The 22,188-nt window shown below is 39.1% G+C and overlaps 1 protein-coding gene across 1 annotated transcript in view; it reads left to right on the forward strand.

Annotated features, from left to right (window-relative positions):
- LOC102388353 (protein diaphanous homolog 3) overlaps window positions 1-22,188 on the forward strand; it is a 435,025-nt gene that overhangs the window by 201,211 nt on the left and 211,626 nt on the right. Inside the window, exons 19-20 of the mRNA XM_006026725.3 lie at window positions 7,002-7,241; window positions 14,707-14,836. Of these exons, the coding sequence (XP_006026787.1) occupies window positions 7,002-7,241; window positions 14,707-14,836 (370 nt within the window). The remainder of the gene's footprint in view (window positions 1-7,001; window positions 7,242-14,706; window positions 14,837-22,188) is intronic.

The raw sequence follows: 22,188 nt of genomic DNA on the forward strand, positions 1-22,188 counted from the left end.
TAGTAATTTTTTTCTCTTTCATTGAATATGGAGCCCCATGCCTTAATTTTTATATAGCATTTAAACTGTGCACTAAATATACAATTACTAATTTCTTCATGGACTTTTCTGTGGAATTCATCAAATCAGTATCTGACTGCTTCACAGTAATTTATGGGTTTGTCTTCACATCAGTCCTATGAGACAGGGTAAAATGAACAAATAAGGTACAAATTATCAAGTACTTGAAGCTTTTTGCATTGATGTTTTTTGGAGTCCTTGAGGCATTGTTAGTGTCTTTTTTTAAGGATATTCTTTAAATTAGACTACACAAAATCCTTTAGTATGTGTATGCAAGGAATGTAATGTGCATAATAGTGTTGACAGGCCTTTCTGGATATGGTTTTATTTCTTTGTTCATACTTTATTTCTCGCTTGATCTTATAATATGCTTACAATACTTGTTACCCTATATATTTATTTAATTTTTAATCAATTAATATTATGTTTCATAGGTGCTTCTTTTTACCTGTTAGGGTCAAGTAAAAAAAAAATCACCCTTTTAAGGTATAACTTGGCTTCTCTGGGTTTTGTTTTATCTTGTTTCCTGAAGCATCAGTGGTTAGTCACAGCTAGAAATGGGATATTGGACAAGATAAGCCAGTTCTTGTAGAGGGTGCTGAGGGAGTTAGCTGATGAGATTGTACAGCCACTGGCCATCATCTTTGAAAACTCATGGCTATCAGGAGAGGTCCTGGATGATCAGAGAAGGCCAACCATAGTGTTCATATTTAAGAAAGAGAAGAAGAAGGATCTAGAGAACTACAGACCAGTCCCTGGAAAAATCATGTAACAGATTTTCAAATGAGGAACAGTTAGCATGAATTCACCAAGGGCAAATCATGCCTGATCAACCTGGTTGCCTTCTATGATAAGATAACTGGCTCTGTGGATGTGGGCAGGTATAGTTTGATACGGTCTCCCACAAAGTTCTTGCAGGCAAGCTAAGGAAGTACGGGCTGGATGAATGGACTGTAAGGTGGATAGAAAACTGGCTGGAGCATTGAGTTCAGAGGGTAGTAATCTGTGACTCAATGTCTAGTAGGCAGCTGGTATCAAGCGGAGTGCCCCACGGGTTGGTCTTGGGGCTGGTTTTGTTCAAAGTCTTCATCAATGACTTGGAAGATGGCATAGAGTGCACCCTCAGCATGTTTGCAGATGACACCAAGCTGGGGGGAGTAGTAGATATGCTGGAGGGTAGGGCTGGGCTGGGATTCAGTGACCTAGACAAATTGGAGGATTGGGCCAAAAGGAATCTCATGAGGTTCAGCAAGGGCAAGTGCAGAGTTCTGCACTTACGAGAGAACAATCCCATGCACCAGTACTTGCTGGAGGCTGACTGGTTGGGCAGCAGCTCTGCAGAAAAGGACCTGGGGGTTACAGTGGACAATTAGCTGAATGAGTCAACAGTGTGCCTTTGTTGCAAAGAAGGCTAACAGCATTCTGGGCTGCATTGGTAGGAGTGTTGCCAGCAGATCAAGGTAAGTGATTATTCCCCTCTATTCAGTATTGGTGAGGCTATATCTGGAATACTGTATTCAGTTTCGCATCCCCCTTCCCCCCCACTACAGAGAGGATATGGACCAATTGGCAAGAGTCCAGCAGAGGGCAACAAAAATAGTGAAGCGTCTGGGGGACATAACTTCTGAGGAGAGGCTAAGGGAACTGGGCTTATTTAGTATGGACAAGAGAAGACTAAGAAAGGATTTAATAGCAGCCTTCAACTACCTGAAGGGAGGTTCAAAAGACAATGGAGTTAGACTATTTTCAGTGGTGGCAGATGACAGAACAAGGAGCAATGGTCTCAAGTTGCAGCAAGGGAAATTTAAGTAAGATATTAGGAACAACCTTTTCACTAGGAGAGCATTAGAACACTGGAACAGGTTACACTGAGAGGTGGTGGAATCTCTATCCTTGGAAGTTTTCAAAACCCAGCTAGACAAGGCGTTGGCTGAGGTGATCTAGTTGAGGATGGTTCTGCTTTGAGGACTAGATGATCACCTGAGGTCCCTTCCAACTCCAATTTTCTATTATTTCTATGATTTCTTTGAGTTAAAAAAAAATTTTTTTTATGGCTTCTGACCTTTCTTTTGAAACCAGAAAGTACAAATTTTATACAAATGGGTTTTGCAGACTTTTAATTTTTATTAATGTTTCGGAGGTATTTCCATGTATTCAGCTGGCCGGCTGCAAAACATCTGGTGTTTAACACTGCTTAAAATTAATGGACTTGATGCACTGATCTGTGGGTGCTGCTGGTTTGATAGAGTATTCTACTCTAGTACCAGAGTCAAGATAGACAATATAAAAATGATGTCGATAACTTCAGTGGAATTTTTCTATTTAATCTTGGAGGAAAATGCAAAAGACTGTTTTGGAATCACCAAACATTTTCTAGGATATCTAGATTCACTCAAGGTTCTATAGGAAAACTTTAATTAATACTTTCATTTTTTAAAACATCTCAGTTCTCAATTACTGTTTATTTGAAAATTCTTTCAAAATTAATTGACAGTTTTGTGTCTTGTTCACATTGGCAATAGATGCCATATTTACTATCTAAATGGCAGCTAATCTAAAAGAACAGTAATTTTATTGCTAGTTTAAACCAGTAAAAATTTGGGGATCCTTAGTGAAGGAGTACTACACACGTAACTAATCTGTAGAGTATCTTTCATAGCCTTTTCATTTCTGCAATGATGAGAATGCATATTAAGTCAATATTTATTTTTGAAGTTTTAATAACTGCAAGTTTGAGACGATCTTTCAAATAATGGAGACTCTGTAGGGTGGTATTGATGTATATGTAGGGTGTTGTATTGATGTATTATAATCTATCTGATGATATATATAACTTTAGTTTTAATAAGAAAGGCAAAACATATGGTTGGAATAGATAAATTAAAGAATGTAACTATGGAGAAGACAGTGTCTGTGTGCTTGCTCAGAGTAATTGTACTGATATAGGAGAAAGTGTCGAAATTATAATGGGAGGAGCGATCTTGCAGGGATCAAGAAATATCATTGTGAATCACTGGATATCAGAAGGGGCATGGAGAACCTAAGAATCAGGAGAGTAGAGGGCCATAGTTTTGTTAGGGTATGGATAAGAAGCTTGAACTTGAGGCAGTGGAAGAGAAGGTAGTGTTGGCACAATCAAATCAGGTAAATAAGACATTTTTCTGGCTTTGTTCCCCTGTATTTAAAGGAGATCATTTTAGCTGACTGTACCAAAAGAAAAGTTTAGACCTTAGAAAAGCTGTACTTCCCCTCCCTGAAAAAAAACCCTCAAACCAAAAGAAAATCCCAAACCAAACTAACAAAAAAATCAAAACTAAAATCCCACTTTGCATTTGCTGTAGTTGTGGGCTCAAAGCAAAAAGAGCATTGAAAGGGGATTTTCTTTGAGGGCTGGTGGAGTGTGGTCCACTGGGACTAACTGTAAACAGAACTTAAACAAAACATCTTTTGAGAGATGGGCAGCTCCAGAGATTTTCAAGCACATTACCTGGAGTTTCAGTAGTCTGCACTTCAGAGTTATTCCTGGAAATTTGCAACTTGATACTTCACTGGCTTATTCTTGAACACCTGCTATGATTACTTAATCTGAATTTACATAGTCCAAAAACTAAGCCACTGATTCTCAACCAGAGTACTGTTCGTTGTTGTCATAACCCAAGGGTATGATTTTGTGTGCTTCGGCACTGCAGAATTATTTCCCACCACGAGGAGCTTTCTTTGCACGGTGCAATTCTCAGTTGCAAAGAGAGAACCCCGGTGCAAAGGAGTTCCCGCCACCCGCATGAAATTTGTTCCCCACTATTGGCTGTTTCTAAATTATTCCCACGTGGCAGCTAGTGATTGGCTTGCTAGCCGTATAAGAGGCTTGAGCGGTTTCCGCCCAAGTTGGAGGACTCCACAACCATCTAGAGGAGAAGGAGGACTTCACATCTTGTGAAGAACTCTAAGCGCTGCGGAGCCTAACAAACCCAGCGTGTGCCTTAAGAAGGATATAGGGGCCTGATCAACCTCTAGCCTCTCCCCGTCGCCGCCTAATCCCTCGACGAACCCTTCCCTGCGCGCTCGGTCCACGGAGCCTAGCCAACTTTGTGTGTGTGTATCCAGAGCTCTTTCCAAGTTATTTCAAGAGGCTTGAGTTTTTCTACGGATCTTGTTCGTACGAGTTTTGTAACTGCAACTTAAGCGAAGTTTTCTCCTGCCTGCACCGTGACCATCTACGGTGTAAGTAGAATAATCTTTAATCCACCGCTATGCGTCCGTGCCTAATTCTAGTCCGCCGGCCTGCATTCCCCGACCCACGTGCCAGGGCTGCTGGCCACAGCCCGCTGCGCGCCCCCGAAAGCCTCGGACCGCTCCCGGCCCGCACAGCTGTTAGGTATGCAAGCACCTGTACATAATTCATAGGATATACTCTGAGATTTAAAATAGGAATCCATAGTGTAAAAAGCATTTAGCCCTGTTGTGGTCTTTCTGGGTTTTTTGTAACAGAAGACTTGCTGTATTATTTTTCCACAGTCAAAACAAACGTGAAAGGTCAAGAGCTTGCATTTTTTCCAAGGGCTGGCTTGAGTCTAAAAGTATTGAGAACCACTGGACGTGATTGGATGTTGGATGCTACTTTGTGCATATTTAACACAGGCTGTCTGCATTGTTTTATTTGTTCGTTAATAGGCATGTGTTTGTTTCCTAGTGATTAATACTTTAGCATTGCTAAAGGAAATGCTAAGTCGTGCCATCATTTTAGATTGCATCCAGGATCTACCTACTTCCAGGATATATATTCCATAATACTTGGGGTTTTGGGGCTGCTGTGCTTAATATGCCAATACAAGGTATTGTAATTTTGTAGGCCACAAACTCAACCTGAACTCTGTTTATGGGGACAGATTCAGGGAGAGTGCAGCGGGTGCTTTTATATACCCTCTCCCCTTTAGCTGTATACCACATGTGCTGCGAGCTCCCTGAGTTTACCTGCTTGTCAGTACAGCCTCTGTCAGCCAGTGCTTTTGTGTGGCTCTGGATCCCAGAGAGTTCATGCTGGTGCTGATCACCACCTTCCCCCCTGCTTTCCCATGCTGCCAAGTTTTCAATAGCAGGCTAAAAGGTTGGGTGGGAGAAGAGGGAGGGCAGGACAGTGGAGAGAATGAGCAACAATGTTCAGGCTCTAAGTTTTGAAGCCTTGTCAAAGGAGTGGCTTTGGCAGGAACTGTGCATGTTCTGTACCTCCCCCAACTTCTGGATCCACCCACACCTTTTCATATACATCATTGAATCAGTAAATTTTGTATGCTGTATCTAATTAATTCCATAATTTTAGGGAATGTTTGTAGGCATCATTGACTAAAGTCCTACTGATTATGGGGAAAGCAGCAAAGTGAAAGGTAGAAAATGCTTTGAGCACAGTCACAGATCCAAGCACTTCTGTAGTTGTCTGTAGAATCTTGTCACAGGTATACTCTTAGGTATTACTGGTCAACTCTGCTAAGAACAAAAAGTTTTAACATGTTGATAAACTTAATGACCTATATATTGAACAAATAGCTGACAGTAAGTTGTAAATGGTGGAACAAGAAGGAATTGTTAACTGTCACACAGCTTCAGGCATGTGGAGAGGATACAAGGTAGGGGGTGCTCTGGTAGTGAGAGAAGAGGTAATGGCAGGGCAAACAAAATCCTTTCTGAAAAGAAGCTGGGGGAAGGCATTTGGCATGCATAGAGCCCCAACATGGAAAAAAGAGACTGGGAGGTCTTGTTGTGAATTAAGGAAGAGCTAGTAGCTTTGATGAGGATCTGGGTAGTAGGATACAGAGCTGCTGGCATGGGGGAAATGGAAATGGGGGTGCAAACAGAACCATTGGCACGGTAGACAAAAATGGATGACCCAGGGATGGAAGAGTGGAGATGCAAAGAACATCTGGCAGGGACAGATGGGGAGTCTGATTTAGAGAGAAGGGGAATGGAAATTCTTCAGGAAATGAAGGGAGAAAGAGTTCCTGCCATTGGTGAGAGCGGTCATGTGACCCTGGTCTAGCAGGGCACAGAGATAGAGGGAGGAGTTGCAGGGAAAAGGGAGATGGAGGAAATAGAAGGATGGCAGGCAGGGGTGAGGAATGGAGCTTTGAAGGAATCACCTGACGTGCAATGAGTTTGGTCTTCAGAAGCGATGAAATGTGCTACTGCATAGTCCGTACATGGAGCAAATGAGATAAAATAATTTTCTTGTTAAAACTCATTGACCTCAATGGGGCTTCAAATGCATGAAGGTTGCAGTATAACTTTAAAAAGTTCTATCAGTACAGTGTAAAGAAAGTAAAGTATCTTGCATATAAAAACAATTGCTAGTGTTTTTTACTAGCATGTAGTTTGCCTAACAAATTATTTTGTACCAACTGCTCTGGTGGGATATACACCTAAATTATAGAAACAAATTCTACATCAAATTCTACATTTAAGTGTACCGTATTTCATATTTCTTAACAAGTTACTTTTATTTTGTTAAGTTAAGCTGGGCTGTGATTAAAATAACTAGTTAAATATTTGCAGTGAAAAATGAATGCTACTTTTGGAACAAAAACATTTAAACTACTTTTTTATTATTTCTTTGCAACTACTGGGTCATAAACTTGGATTAGTTTTATAGAATTTAGTATACAAGTTGACAGATGTGATATATGATGACACTTTATCTTTTTTTGCTTACACATACTACTTATTGGAGGGGGAAGAGGGAACGGTTCTTATTAGCAACCAGAAGCCAGGATTTCAGTTGCTTACCCAAGTGTCCCTCATTCTTTCGTTCATCCATTCGCTATCAGTTATAGGAGATATATTGCTTCTTCAAGTCTTTCACACCAATAAATCATCCTAGATTATATGCATTTGTACAGTACCAAAGTCTAGTATGAATTTTAAAGGAAATCTCCTATTTTCTTTTCAATCAGATGAGCAATGTGAAGAGACTACGGCCACGGCTCAGTGCTATTCTCTTTAAGCTCCAGTTTGAGGAGCAGGTGAACAACATCAAACCTGACATCATGGCTGTCAGTGCTGCCTGTGAAGAGATAAAGAAGAGCAAAAGCTTTAGCAAGTTACTGGAACTAGTGTTGTTAATGGGAAACTACATGAATGCCGGCTCTCGGAATGCACAGACCTTTGGATTTAACCTCAGCTCTCTATGTAAAGTGAGTTAAAAATTTTATGCATGTTCAATTCTCATAATGCTCCACTTTTTTCCTGTATTACTGTACTTAAATTCCTTGTTTTGATTTTCCCCAATTAGATCTCTAAAGTTTCATTCTTTTATACCTTTCAGTTAGTGTCATAATTTCTAAGAGTGTTAGTTTAATACAGAACTAGTCTTTTTCACATCAGATTTAAGATAAAATGACAGTTATTAAGAGTCATGTAGTGTGAGTATAACTTATGACAAATGTAGAAGCTTGTAAAAGTTTAAACATAAACCAAACTACAAAAAGGTCACATTACTATGTTGTATTCTAAGATAATTTACTTATTACAGCAATTCATATATTTTTGCCTTTTTTATATGAGGGGGGAATCTTTTGATTTGTGGTGGTCAGCCCCTTTAGCCTACCTGTCTCCAGTATTTAATTTAATTTATTTATGCAATACTTCAGGGGGTTGCAGTTTAATGAACAAATTGAGAGAGGTCTTCTTCAGGGCATTTACAGTTCAAATTAGTTCTAAATTTGCATCCCATTTCTTAAATACTCTCCAACCTGTCCCATGCCCAGTGTGATGTCACTGCAAAGTCCAAGGAAGACGCAACAGAACAATAATGCCCTTTATGAAGAAAGATAACTACTTTTTATGATCAGAATCAGAGAGCAATAATCAAAGGTGTTTGATTCCAATTGTCAAGACATTTCAAGTGGGGTTGCACAAGATTTGTCCTGAGCCTGGATCTATCCAATATTTACATTAACAACTTTGATGATTTTAAATACATACTTTGCACTCAATGTGCAGGTGACACCAGCCTGGGAAGGGTTGTAAGGAATTTGAAAAACACTGTTAGCATTTAAAATGATCCTGTTAAATTGGAGAAATGGTCCACATTTTAAATGGTATATTTTGGAAAATATCCAGCAAGGCAGCAGTACTTAAAATCTGCCTTTCATAATGGACCCCGAACTGAATATGCCAACTGTTAGAGAAAGATACTAGAGGAAAACAACAAGAATGATAACGAGAAAATTTGACACGCTAGGAAAGTTTGAAGGAGTTGCATTTGTTTAGTCTTAGAAAAGATAAGATGAGGGTGGTCAGTCAACCATATATTCTTCCAACATACAACATGTTGCTATAAGGAAGACAGTGAACAATTGTTTTCCGTGTCTGCTGGGGTTGGACAAGAGATAATTGGCTTAATTTGCAAATAAAGATGATCTAGGTTAGACCTTAGGAAATAATTTCTAACTATAAGCATAGTTATTCATGGGAACAGGCTACTTACTGAAGTTGTGAAATTCCTTTCACATAGTTAAAGCAAGTATCAGTCTAGGTATATCTGACTCTGACAAGATCACAGGGATGTACTAAATGAGTTATTTGGTCCCTATTTTTTTATTTCTGGTTGTGTTGCTACAAAGTGTAATTTTCCTCTGTATAAAAGGCTGTTGACTGTCATCTAGTTACCACTGCTTTCTGATTCTTTGTTTCTTATGCACTACTGACTCCTGTTTTTCAATGCTGTTCACATCACATATAAGCAGAATACCCCAAACAGTGTACCATGCTGTTAGAAGATAAAGTCACTTCATGTAGGATGACTGTTCAGTTCCCACAAGTTACCCTGCAGCCTGAAATTAACTGTCAGTTAAACTACCCCCAAATTATGCTGCAACTCCTTCCACATCATATTTTAATCAATTTCCTTTTAATGTGGTTTATAACAGGACTTAGATTATAACCCATTGTTCTTCATAGACTCAGTATGAATGCACTGTAGGTCTGTGTATGAGTACAAGGCTAGCATTTTCGCAGCTGATTAGCCTTAGCCGAGGCCATGCACGTACCCTCAGTGCCGCCTCATGTTTGTATACAAGGGCCTAAAGAATAGTTGCCAGTCCATTATCAGGCACCCTTTTCAGGTGATCTGGTTATAAACAGAAATTGTCTTATTGCAGTGGCCATAGGGATCTTCTAGGATTCATAGGGAAGCCTTGTCAAGGATACAAAGGAAGAGACTTAGCCTGCAATCAGGAGCTCCGCATCTAGATATCATTTGAGTAAATGGATTGTAGTTCTTCCCCTAATCCTCAAGGAGGTCCCCTGGTAGGTAGGCCAAATACATCTGAGGAACGAGATATTTTCAGTTCCTTACCTGACAATGAATCTTCACAACCGTGTACAGGACCGGTTGAAGTTCTACCTGAGCCACCTTCAGATGCAAGACATACACCGTTGCCAAGTGATTTGAAATTACACATGGAAATCCTTCAATTTAGTGCCATCATGCGAGCTTACAGAGTTTTCTGCTCATTCTGTAAACTCCATGTTACAAGTTGTGACAGACATGTCAGAAATGCTCTATATAGACAAGGACAGGGAGGTTCAATCTCCCCTGTGTACGCCCCAGGAAGCCACTGGGTTCCAGAACTGGTGTCATCAACATAAGTATAATCCTTCTAGTTGTATGCTTTTCAGTGGTCAACAGCAAACTCCCATGCACATGGTATTAGCAAAAATGTGGTTACCTCTTGCCCACGTTCACTATCCCAATATCCATTAGTAGATAAGGATGACAACAAGTTCCAAATAACACTTTGGTCTGAGCTGCAGTGCTGTAGCCCCAACAACATTGAAGGAAAAAGCCTGGGATCTTCTCATGGTTGCAATCAAGCACAGTGCTAAAGACCTGGCAGCACTGTGAGAACAAGATTGGCACTGTGGCTTGCTCCCTTGGTGACAGGCAAGCACCCAAGCTGCACCCCTGTCGCAGTGTGGGAAGAAGCTTGCTATTGCCGGCTCTTGGCTGCTTCTTCAGGGAGGTCCCACATCATAGCTGGAGTCAGGGCAAACTAGGCTGGATGACCCAGTTCTGTGGGCCAGATCCAGTCCATGACCCGTATGTTTGACACTTGCCTTAAAGTATCAAGAACCTTGTTGTAGACAGATGGGAGGGCGGGGGCAACTTTTGTTTGTGGTACGCTGATTTGATCCCCCTTCTCTGCCCAGCCTGCTGCTCTGTTTTCTGCCTTTTGTTATATCTGCTGCTGTGCTGCCTGTCCCCTTAGTGATCTGTGGTGTGCCACATGTAAAGGCTGCCCATGCCACTTGTAGCATGTGTGCCACAGGTTGGCCATTCCTGGCCTAGGAAATAACAGAGGGAAGGTTTTTGGCAGGACCAGGGGCCTTATAATGTAGAGCAGGGAGAGAATACCTTCTCTTCCAGCAAACCATAATGTGTTTTGGGAAGGACACAATGTAGTTTCCCTTGTAACAATAGGAACGCAAAATTGAAGTCTGTTTACCTACCCAGCTCCTCATACCTACTTACCTAGGGTTTGTCTTGGGTCCGGTGCTCATTAATATTTTTATTAATAATTTGGATGTTGAAATAGAGAGCTCCCTGAGCTTATTAGCAGACTAGATCAAACTGGAAAAGATTGGAAGCACATTGGAAGATAGGAGCCCAATTTAGAAAGTTTCTGATAGATTGGAAGGCTAGAGCTGCTAGGATGAAGTTCAGTGATGACAAATGCAAGGTTCTGCATCTCAGGAAGAATAATCAAAAGCACAAATACGAAATGGGTGACAACTGGTTGGATGACAGCACGGCAGAAAGAGAATTTGGGGAGGTACAGATTCAACGTGAGTCTGTACTGTGGTGTAGCTGTTTTCTTTTTTTAAAGTGAATGCAGTTTTTGGGCTCCATCAACAGGATTAGATGGAAGGAGGTAATGGCACCTCTTTACTCGATGGTGGTTATGCTTTATCTTAGAAAATTGAGTGTATATATATAATATATATGTATATTTTTTTATATATATATAAAAAAAAGAATGAAAAGAGTGTATAACTGTTAGTGTTTTAATTAGCCCAGAAATCATTCCTTAGAACTAGTCATCTACAAATTTGCACATCTTAAAGGTCAAGAATTTATATTACTTAACTGTGTTCAAAAATGTTTCTTTATTTAGTTAGTGTGAAAAATATTTTTCAGCGTTGCTAATGATATGACTGACTACAGTGATTGGTTAGAGAGACAGGAACCTAATTTTATTTTAAAAATAAATCCCTTTTAAACCAAGATCAGATATGGGATATTTTAGCCCAAGTGATTATTTATGAAAAAACAACTAAAAATTGTGCTAGTTCTAATATATTCAAGTATTATGTGCAATTGTTACACTATAATGGGCCACTGATGATCATATATTCCTTATAAATGTTAATATGTTCATAACCACAAGGTTTGGACCTATCTCTGAGGTTACTTGGATTTAAAAATGAGATTCCATAAATGCTTAATAGGTTAACATATCTAATTAGGTTTTAAAAAGTCTCTGTATTCATGTTTCTATGAATGGGATGTCTTTAATGGTGGCCTATCACTGAAGCAGGTATTTTATAATCTGTGAGAAAAATGCAACTTGTTTTCAATCATCAAGTTTGAAACTATTGATGATAAACATAAAGCATCTTTACCAGAATATGTTTTTGACAATTGAGATGATCAAAATGTGTGATTGAATTACCTCATTTGAAAAGAAAAGGTGACATTTGCAACAATCAAAACCATTCTGTGGTCATCACAGTATACTAGTACTGCATAATAAACTACTACTGAATTGGAGCTCTCAATAAAAAAACTCCTGTTGTTTGTTTGTTTGTTTGTTTGTTTGTTTATTTATATATTTTTTATCATATAGTTATATATTTTGTAAAATCTAACCTTGTCTAGAGGCAATGGAGCTGTTCTACTTCAGTTGAACTGGGTTTGGAAACGAGTCAGGATAGAGTAAATAGATCAAAAAACTTTTGCACACATGGATGTGTATTTCAATATCCAAGGGAATTGACCTTGAAATTGTAAAATAGAGAATTTTCTGACTCATCATGGGTGGGCAGCTTGTGTCTTGCAGGGCTTCCTAAATGATATGAAGTTTGCATCATTATGTCAAATGGGAGCAGATTCCTGAATTGTGGGGCTGCTACCAAGAATGCTCTTGCTTTTTGGTCACTTTAGATGAGCTCAAAGAATAGTCTATTTTTCTTTTTTCAGAAATGGACTTTCTTTCACAAAACTGCAAGTATTATTATCCATTTTAAAGTTTTGAAATAAAGTACATATTGCCAGTTTCTGGTCTTAGATTCATCAGGAGAGGGCCAATAGTTGTCAGACACTGGGGTTGACAACTACAATCTGTTGAGGTTCTGCAGCAAACTTTTTTGAATTGAATGCTATTGTTTTTGCTGCTTCTGAAAGTCAACTGGGCACCAGGCATTTTATTATAGTACCTTAGTGATATCCTTCCTTATTTAAATAGTTACGTATGTGCGTGCATGTATGAATGCTGGCGCGCACACACACAAGGTAGGTTAGAGTGTGGCACTTTACAGACTAAATCAAAGCAGCAGTTCATGGGGCAGTGCTGATTGGCTGATACAGAATGCCCATGATCAGCCTGAGTTTCTGGCATCACAATGTTGGGATTGCAAAGGGGGCACGTTCTGCTCTCTGCTGGAGCAGCAGAATCCTGAGAGTGAAATGTTGTCTCCTGGAGAGTATGGGGAAAAGCACAGCATGTACAGAAGAAACTCTCCAAGGAATGATTTAAATTTGGTTGTTACTCAGGTAATTTTTCTCCTGGATTGGCCATTTTTACTCTGGGAGAAAAAGCCTTGAACATCTATCTACTATGGTTTCTCCTGGGAGAGCAGTAACTCTACCAGCAGAAACTGAATGTTTGTATGAGGCGTAATTTAGAATTATTTAAGATTTTCCTTGATGTCAGTTTAGGCTTGAATATCATTTTTATATTAATTGTATTGTTATTTTTTTAAGAGTAGTTTCAGACCAATGTGTTCTGTATACTGTGCTATACTTAAATTTTATTTTGGTTCCAGTAATATCCTGAGTTTTAGAATATAGAATGTCTTTGAAACTAGTAATATTTTGAAAACTGGAATATACATTTTAAAGTGAAACTTGTGGAATCTCTAAGGAATACAATTCAGGAGTATTCAAGGACACTTTCTTAAGGCGTCAGTGGCACTTTCAGTTGGATCAATATACAGTATTTGGAAACAAATTCACTTACTTTTCAGAGTTGTTTTAAAAGCAGATTTTTTTCACATAAAGCAGCTCTAGGTATTGATATATTGGTGTAAATAGTCAGGGTTCACCTGCATTTCAATTGCATGATTAATTTTTTAAGACTGGAACTAAATTCAAGCTTGTTGCTAGAACATCTTATTTTCCTTCCTTTTTTCCTTTTCCTTTTTTAACAAAAAAGGTCATTTACCATTTGCTTGCTTAATAAATCTAATCTTTTACAGTACTCTAGGCATTTTACTAGAAGTGCTTATGTTTTAAATATGAAAATTAGTACACTACTTTGGTTTTATCTAAATAAAAATTAAATACTCAGTAGATAAGGGTGAAAGTGATCAATATTAAAGTCAATCTATGAAGAATTTTAATTAACAAGAAAAATCCAAAACAGCCTATTGATTATGTTCAGGTTTGCTTTAAAGAGCTGCATCAGTTTAACTGATTTGTCTTTTGTCTGTGGCGTGACTGGCTCTAGGCAGCAGAACTGCAGAAAGGGATTTTGGGGAGGTTAAAGTTGATATGTTGATTTTGAGTCAAAAGTCTAATATTGTTGCAGGAAAGCTAATAGCATACTTGCTTGTTTTAAATAAGGGCACAAAAGTCACAGGAAGTAATTCTTCACTCTCTTCAGCTCTGGTGAGGCTGTAACTACAATAGGTTCCACGGGGCAGAGCACCTTTAAGAAAGATGTAGACAAAGTGAAATTGGTCTAGATGAGAGGCCTCAATAGATTTCTAGAAAGCATGATATGTGGAGAAAAGTTTCAAGAATTGGGATTATTTAATTTAGCAAAGAGAAGGCAGAGGGAGCAGTTAATGTTTTATATATTTGTATGGAAACATTAAATGCTCCCTCTTTCCTTCATTTTTATATTTATATACGTACGTGTGTGTGTGTGTGTGTGTGTGTGTGTGTGTGTGTATACACACACACATATATACATACATGTGTGAGTATATATGTGTGTGTATGTATATTTGTTCTCTGTCTACAGGGACAGAACCACAAGTAATAGGTTTAAGTTGCAATATGGGAGATTGAGGCCAGGTGTGAGGCAGAACTTTCTAATTATATGGGTAGTTAAGAAAAGGGGCAGTTATCTAGAGAGGTTGTGGAATTTGTATTGCTGGAATTTTTTTTTAAGTAGGGATTTGATAAATGTTTTTTAGGAATGGTTTGGACATGAATTAACCTATTTTGAGCAGGGCTGGCTGTAATAATCTCTTGAAGTCCCTTCCAACTCTGTTCTTTTGGATTCTACATTCAAATACAATTTCAATGCACATGGGCTATAAAAATATTTAGAAGCATTCTTATTCCCAACATTTTTTTTCTCTCCCTAGTTAAAGGACACTAAATCAGCAGATCAGAAAACAACTTTGCTCCATTTTTTGGTTGATGTTTGTGAAGAAAGGTATCCAGATGTTCTGAATTTTGTTGAAGATTTCCAGCATTTAGACAAAGCCAGTAAAGGTTTGTATTGTTAAATCAAATGTTTGTATTTCGGTATCTATAGTTAAGAACTGACGCTTTCTTTTTAAAATAAGGTTGACTTTATATACATAGCATTCTGTTGTATGTACTCTAAGGTCCCCTCATGTGCAGGTAAAGGTGAAATTGGATCTAATGCATGATCCACGCAATTTTATCTCCTACCATGCTACCTGTGCATAGCAGAAGATGCAATTATGGGATTGCACATTAGATCCAATCGCACCTTATTGCGTGAGGCGCAGTCAGGCCTGAGAGACCCGTGTGGGCTGGAGTTTCACATGCCCCTGACCCTTGGGTATCGTGGCAGCCACAATTCCCAGGGCTCAGGGTTTCATACTGGGCATGGTGCACCCCTGTGGCTGGGAGCCGCTGTCAGCTGACAGGGCTTCAAGCCGCATGGGACACCCTGCTATACCTGCAAGTTAAAGCTCAGTAACAACCAGCTATAAAATTAATACACATTTTTGAGGTCTAACTTCGAAGCTGGTTGAAACTTTTTATCAGATAACAATTACTTTGTACATGTAGCTGGGTGCAATTAACCAATTAATTGCATGCTACCTGTAATGTGTAGAGGGGGGCCTATGGCAGCAGTAGGTTAATTTTTGGAAATGTTTGTACTTGTAATATTTATTGCTTAGCTCTCTAAGAGTAAAAGAGGAACTCTTTAGAAAACCATTTAAATGATAGTCTAGCATAGTGAGTTTTAACCTATGGTCTGTGTACCCATGGGCATCTGCAGACTGTCTAAGGGATCTGCAGAAGATGCCTGTGATCGATCAAATGGATGTGAATACCGACACTTACAATTTAAAGGGGTCCACGCCTCCATTCAAAATTTTTTTAGGAGTCTGCAAATGAAAAAAGTTTGAAAACCACTGCCCTAGCATATAGTCTATGTACATTGTACCAAAACAGATTAAAATTTTTTATTCTTATTTTTCATTAACAGTGCTCATATTATTTTAATCTTCTTGTCCTTTTTTATCTTAAGTCAACTACAAATAATTTAGTACCTTTTCAGTACCATTTAATTCAGCAGCTTTGAAAAGCTTATCATATAATCATTTTAATAAAAATAGGATTAATTAAAGAAAAATTATTCTTTTCTTTAGTCTTTTTAAATTCTTTATGCAACACTGGTACTGGATGCCAGAAAAGATAAATTCCACTTTACCGCCTCAGTGTACAGCATAGAATTTAGTACATCTCAATCTGAGCTGCAGAAGACTTTTGCATTTAATTTCTCAATTAAGAGTTCCTTTTATATATGAAAACATAGCATGACTAATTTAAACTGACTGAGTATAGAGTTAGAAATTGATGACTTCTCAGCATTGTCAAATTCCTGTAGAAAGCAATCTGAGCAAAAAGGCAATATTGTCTATGTATTCTGTTGTGGTTAATCATTTTTCTAAATTAGTTAAGTTTGGGAGGTTTGTTGTTATGATAGTATGCAAGGCCTTACTAGGGACCCTTGTTTAACCTGCATCATTTCTCCTGATGGAAAAACTTGAGAAAGTGGTCTCTGTATTCCTGTCTGTCTATACTTATCATACCTTTTTAATTTTCAGTTTCACCTGGTAAATATTACTACTGCTTATCAACAATAATATATTTAAATGATTTTCAGATGGTTTTTCTTATACTTTATATAATGTTTATACATATAACTGAAGAGGTTATTAATTTTTCTATACATTATACTTTTTGCATAAATGGTGGTGGTGTATGGTTTTATGAAAGTATCTGTGCTTTATCACATGGAAATGTATTACACTGGTATTTTGTGTATTAACCATACTAGTTAAATTATTATGGGTACTGTGTCTACCCCTTTTACCTAGGGAAAACATCATAGGTGCTCTAACAGTTCTCTTTTAAGACCTATAATATGCTTCCTTTTAGGGTTGGGTAGTCGATCAGTCAAATGTTGGTTAAAAATTGTAAAAAAAATTACCCTTAGGTCCAAATAATACACAGAACATGCACAATTTTCCATTAATAATTGTGTCAAAAAAACAGTTAAAAAAACATATTTTTGTCAAGAAAACTACAAAAAATGTAGGTTTTTTTTCTTAAAATTACTATAAACCTTGACCAGTCAAACTGTAGCCTTACCAGCCTTACTTTCTTCATGTGTGTCAAGATACTTGAATTTTTCTCCTTTTAAGAAATAAATGAGTACATAAATTAAAAAAAAATGTGCCTTTCATAGTTTTAGATCTCTAAAGAGAAGGATGTACCTATGCTATTCGATGAGTGTGACAGTCCAGGTGAATGGCTTTTTGCCTTAGTCCTCAGATAGCAGTAGTAGATTGATTTCTCTAATGGCAAGGTTCCCTTGGCTTCCAAGACTGTCATGGCACTTCCAGTAACATTACTTCCCTGCTCTCTTGTTTTTGTCAATAATTCTTGATTTAGTGATCAGCTCTCACTATGACTGTACCCGATGTTGGTCCATTTCCCCACTCAATTTCTCCCCATTTGTATCTATTTTGTGTGCTTGATCTGCATTCAGATCAGTATTGTAATAAATCTAACAGCCTAAATAAATTAAAAACTTTCTTGGGTTACCCAACATGAAATATAGACAAAGCAGGACCTTTGCCTGATACCTACTGATCTGGTTGCATTAAGAAGATGTTCATATAAATCTTGGAGAAGCAGGGATGGAAGGGACCTCCATCTCTATAAGTCATCTAGTCTAACCCCTTGTCTGAGGCAGGATCATCCTTATCCAAACCCAGTTCCATTCTTATCCAAAACCTCTTAGTAAAACTACGGTCAACCCTGACACCACACAAGCCATAACACAAACCTGCCACAGGTAAAGCAAGAGGACCATGACAGTCAACATCCTGCTTCTGTAAAAGGTTGTAATATGCACTCAAGAGATCTCAGGGAGTGGGCTACCACCCCTGCTACAGAGGAAGGCAAAAAACCTGACAGGTTATATCAGTCTGACCATAGAGTAAAATTATTTCCTAACCCCAAATATGGTGATCAATTTGACCCTGAGCAGAAAGGTAAGACCCTCTAGTCAGGAACCTCCAGGTTTAAGTCCCAGCAGAAGCATTGGTATACTGCAGTCAAAATCTCAGCCTTTGCTACAGCCAGCACTCAATGCCTATGAGGAAGCCCTAAAAAGAAAGGAAAATAAATAAATAATTCCTCCCCGACAAAAAACACAACACCTGACACACATAGCAGAAAAGGGGCAGGAGTGAGGTAGGGGAGGGGAGGGAGAGTGCAGGATTCCCTTCCCACCTTATGCTGCAGCCAGCAAATCCCAGAAACCTGGAAAATACTCATAGTAGAATGTAGGCATAGCTATAGCTGTATCATCCCTGAGTGACTGTACAACCTCTTCTTGAACATTTCCAGTGATGGTAAGTCCACAACTTAGCTAGGCAATCTATTCTATCCCATCTAATTCTACTTTGAAACTTCAAGCTATTAGGTTTGCATCCTAATCTTTACAGCAAGAGAAAAAAAGGTGCTTTCCCCTTTCTTTATGGCAGTCCTTCAAATTCCAGTATTTGAAAATGACTATCATATCCTTTCTTGAGCATCTTTTCCTCAAACTGAACATAGCTCCTTCAGCTTCTGCTTGTATGACTTGCTTTCCAAGCCCTTTATCATCTTTGTTACCTGCCTCTGGATTAAAAACCCTCTCTCATTTCCCCATGTCCATTTTGAAATGTGGAGCCTAAAAACACAATACCCTAGATGAAGCCTAACCAGTGCCAAGTAAAAAGGCACTATTACTTCCCATGTCTTGTACCTAAAGCTTCTGTTGATTCAACCCAAAACCACATCTACATTTTGTATAGCTGCATCACACTCCAGTCTAGTACTGAGTCTGTGATCTACCAAGATGCTCAAGTCCTTTTCTGTTGTGCTGTCATCCAGCCAGACGTCACCCATTTTATATATGTGTTTTTGATTATTCTTTCCAAGGTATAGCACCTTGCAATTTTCAGCATTGAAATTCATCTTGCAATCTTCAGCCCAGCATGCCTATCTGTTGAGATCCTTCTGAATTGTGTCTCTATCCTCCTCTCAACTCCTGCTTTTCTGACATAGATTCTAATATTATGAAACCCTTAATCTGTCTGTCTATAACTTTTTATTCACACTCTGCTTTCTGTGCCTCAGGATCTGGAATTCTGTCATATCATGATCACTTCCTTCCAAGTTGCCCATCACCTTCACATCCTCCAATTCTTCCCGATTAGTTGGGACAAGGTCCAGGCTGGATTATCTCCTACTTGTATCCTGAAACAGAAAGTTGCACTGCACACAGATCAGGAGCCTGCTTGACATTTTATGTTTGGCTATATTATTTTTTCCAGCAGATGTCTGGAAAATTGAAGTCTCCCATTAGTACTATCCCACAGATTTGTCACCTGCTTGAAGAGTGCCTCATTCACCACTACTTCCTGATTTGGTGGCCTGTCCAAAATATATTCTGCTTTGCCATATTTTTCCATTTGTTTTTGATGTAAAAGGCGACACCACCCCCTTTTCTCCCAACCCTGTCCTTCTGAAACAGCGTAACCCTCAATGTTGACATTCCAGTCATAAAAGCGATACCAATCTAGTCATAGTTTCCAGGCTGCAGTTTCCAGTTCATCTTGTTTATGCCCCATACTTCTTGCACTTGTATATTAGACATATTATGCATTTTGGCCTACTTGCTTCCCTTTTGCACAATTTGTTGCTGTCCTGTGGTGCTCTAGCCATTTTCCAGAGTGGAGTTGCTTCTCCCTGTCCTTTCCCTTCTGGATTGTTTGCTCTGTTGCTGGAGGGCATTGTTTCCTGTCCCCCATGGAACCTTGCTTAAAGCCCTCCTTACTAGGATGGCCAGACAATGTTCAAAGATAATCTGCCAGTTCTCATCAGATGGATCCTTTCTCTTGATAGCAGTCTTTGTCTCCAGAACGATGTCTGTTGTCAGAGACCCTGAAGCTTTCATGTCATTGCCACTTTCTTAGCCACATGTTTATTTCCAGGTTAGGATGATTCTTGCCACTGGGAGGATCAGTGAGAACACCGCTTATGTTCCAAGCTTCTTAACCCTCCTGCCAAGAGCATCATAGTCATCTCTGATCTGGTCAGTGTAATTCCTGGCAGTATCATTGGTGCCAACATGACCAAATAGGAAAAGGTCTGAATGACGCTTTGGTAGTTCCTGTGTGATGTCCTGAAGTCAGGCTTCAGGCAGACGGCACATCTCCCAGGCCCCCAGATCTGGATGACAAATTGGTGCATCTGTCCCCTGGAGAAGGGAGTCACCAACCTTTACTAATTTTCTTTTTATTCTTGGTCAAGTGGTCCTGGGACCTTGCATTTCCTGCTCTCAAGACTGCTGACTCCTCTGCATTATGCCACCAATTGTCCTCTTCTCTGCCTTTTCCTCAGCTGTTTCACTATAGAGTGCTTGAAAGTGGTTGCTGACTTCAGTCCATTCCTGGTAAATTCTGGGGGCCCTCCTTCAAGTACAGGTACTCCTCACTTAACATCGTCCCAGTTAATGTTGTTTTGTTATTGCATCAGTGATCTATTAGAGAACACACTCATTTAAAGTCATGCAATGTTCGGTTATAACGTTGTTTGGCTGCTGCCTTCTGGTAGGTAATTGGATTTGCCTACTGTGACATAATTTGATTCGCTTAACATGATTTTGCTAGTCACATTTTTCAAGAACGTAACTACGACGTTAAGCGAGGAGTAGTTGTAGTCGCATGCTGCCTCTTCTCGTTTTCTTTTGACCTCTCCAGTACTAATCTCTCATAACTCCAATCCAAGTAATCTGCCTTTTGCTTGAGGGTGGGGTGGGGTGGGAAGGGAAGAAAACATGCCACAAGAACCCACATACCAACACCCACACCTTGGCTCTTGTACACACTAACACATACGGTCTCCTGCTCCCTGGCTCCCTCAATTTATTAGACCCATTTTGCATTTTGACCTACTCACTTCCCTTTTGTGCGATTTGTTGGCTGTTCTGTGCAAACTCCTTGGACAGATTCCACCTCTGTTTTGCTTCCTCTCCTTATTGCTGTCTGTGTTCACTGGGGACTTTTTTTTAATATAGCTGCCTAGCCTAGGTCCACCCCTCAATTAGCTGAACCAGCCCCACCCAGTGCAAGCTCTGTCACTTAGTCACCCCAGAGAGAGGGGAAGAAAAGGGACCCACATGTACTGGTGTATGTGCACACACTCTCTCCCACCCTCCTCGCAAGCACTCAAGCACCAGTCAGACACCCAGAGACACTAGCTCTGAGAAAAGCCCCCTCAAGGCAGTCCTGCTACTGAGCTCTTGATCTCAGAGCTACTGCTTTCTGCTTATTACTCTGCTTACGTGTATTGTTTTATATTCCTCACAGTAGATGGAAGTGAATTGCTTTTGCTGCTTTTCTTAATTATATTGGCAGCATTTTTATTCCATTGACTCTAAGTGGGTTTTTTCTCTCTCCCATTATCACCCCATTGTTGTGGGATGTGCAGAGTGGGGAGGGACAGACTTAAAGTGGGTTCTTTCCCCACACTTCTGGAAGCTAGTAGGTTGCTTTGAAAAATTACTTTTCATCTCCTTGGAATCTCGCAGATTGTGTTGAAAGAGTGGTGTTCTGTTAAGAGAAAATGTAGACAATTTTGGAGGGGAAATGTCTATATTTCTGAAATCTGAGTGTCAAAAGTTGCGTTAAAATATACTTTTGGGGACTCCAGATAAAAAAAACAAACAAACTGGATTTTCAGGAATAGTAAGCAACTGCATATGTCAGTAAAATCTCTCCTAGTGTAATACATTTTATCTGAGTATTTGTCTATTTTCAAATGTGTTTCTATTCTGCTGCTCTCCTTCCTTCCTTTCCTGAGGATTTGAATGCAATGTCAGTGTATTAGAATTTATGTATAAAAATTGTCATATACTTATTCTCAGAAATTATTTGCATTAGTGAATGATCCCTATATAAGTGAATTTGTCGTGGCGATATTGATGAAAATAATACAAAATATTTCAGAAAATGTGACGGCTACACTTAAAGCCAGATTCAATTCCTTCAATAATTGCAGAACTGGAATAAAGCTGGGAGTTGGACTTCCAAGTCCCAAGATTCACATTACCCTGGCACCTCTATTTTAAACAAACAAACAAAAAACCCAGTTTTTTTTCTCTAAGTCCAATATGCTCCTGCATTTGGGACTCCAAGGGCCCTTTAAATACTGATGGCTAGGCAGGTGTACTTGTGTGGAAACCATTTGGAGCACACACTTTGCTAGATAATTCCTTGTAAAGTTGTAAAGCAATTCACATTTGA

The sequence above is a fragment of the Alligator sinensis genome, unplaced genomic scaffold (assembly GCF_000455745.1).
Source record: "Alligator sinensis unplaced genomic scaffold, ASM45574v1 scaffold80_1, whole genome shotgun sequence".
NCBI lineage: Eukaryota > Metazoa > Chordata > Crocodylia > Alligatoridae > Alligator > Alligator sinensis.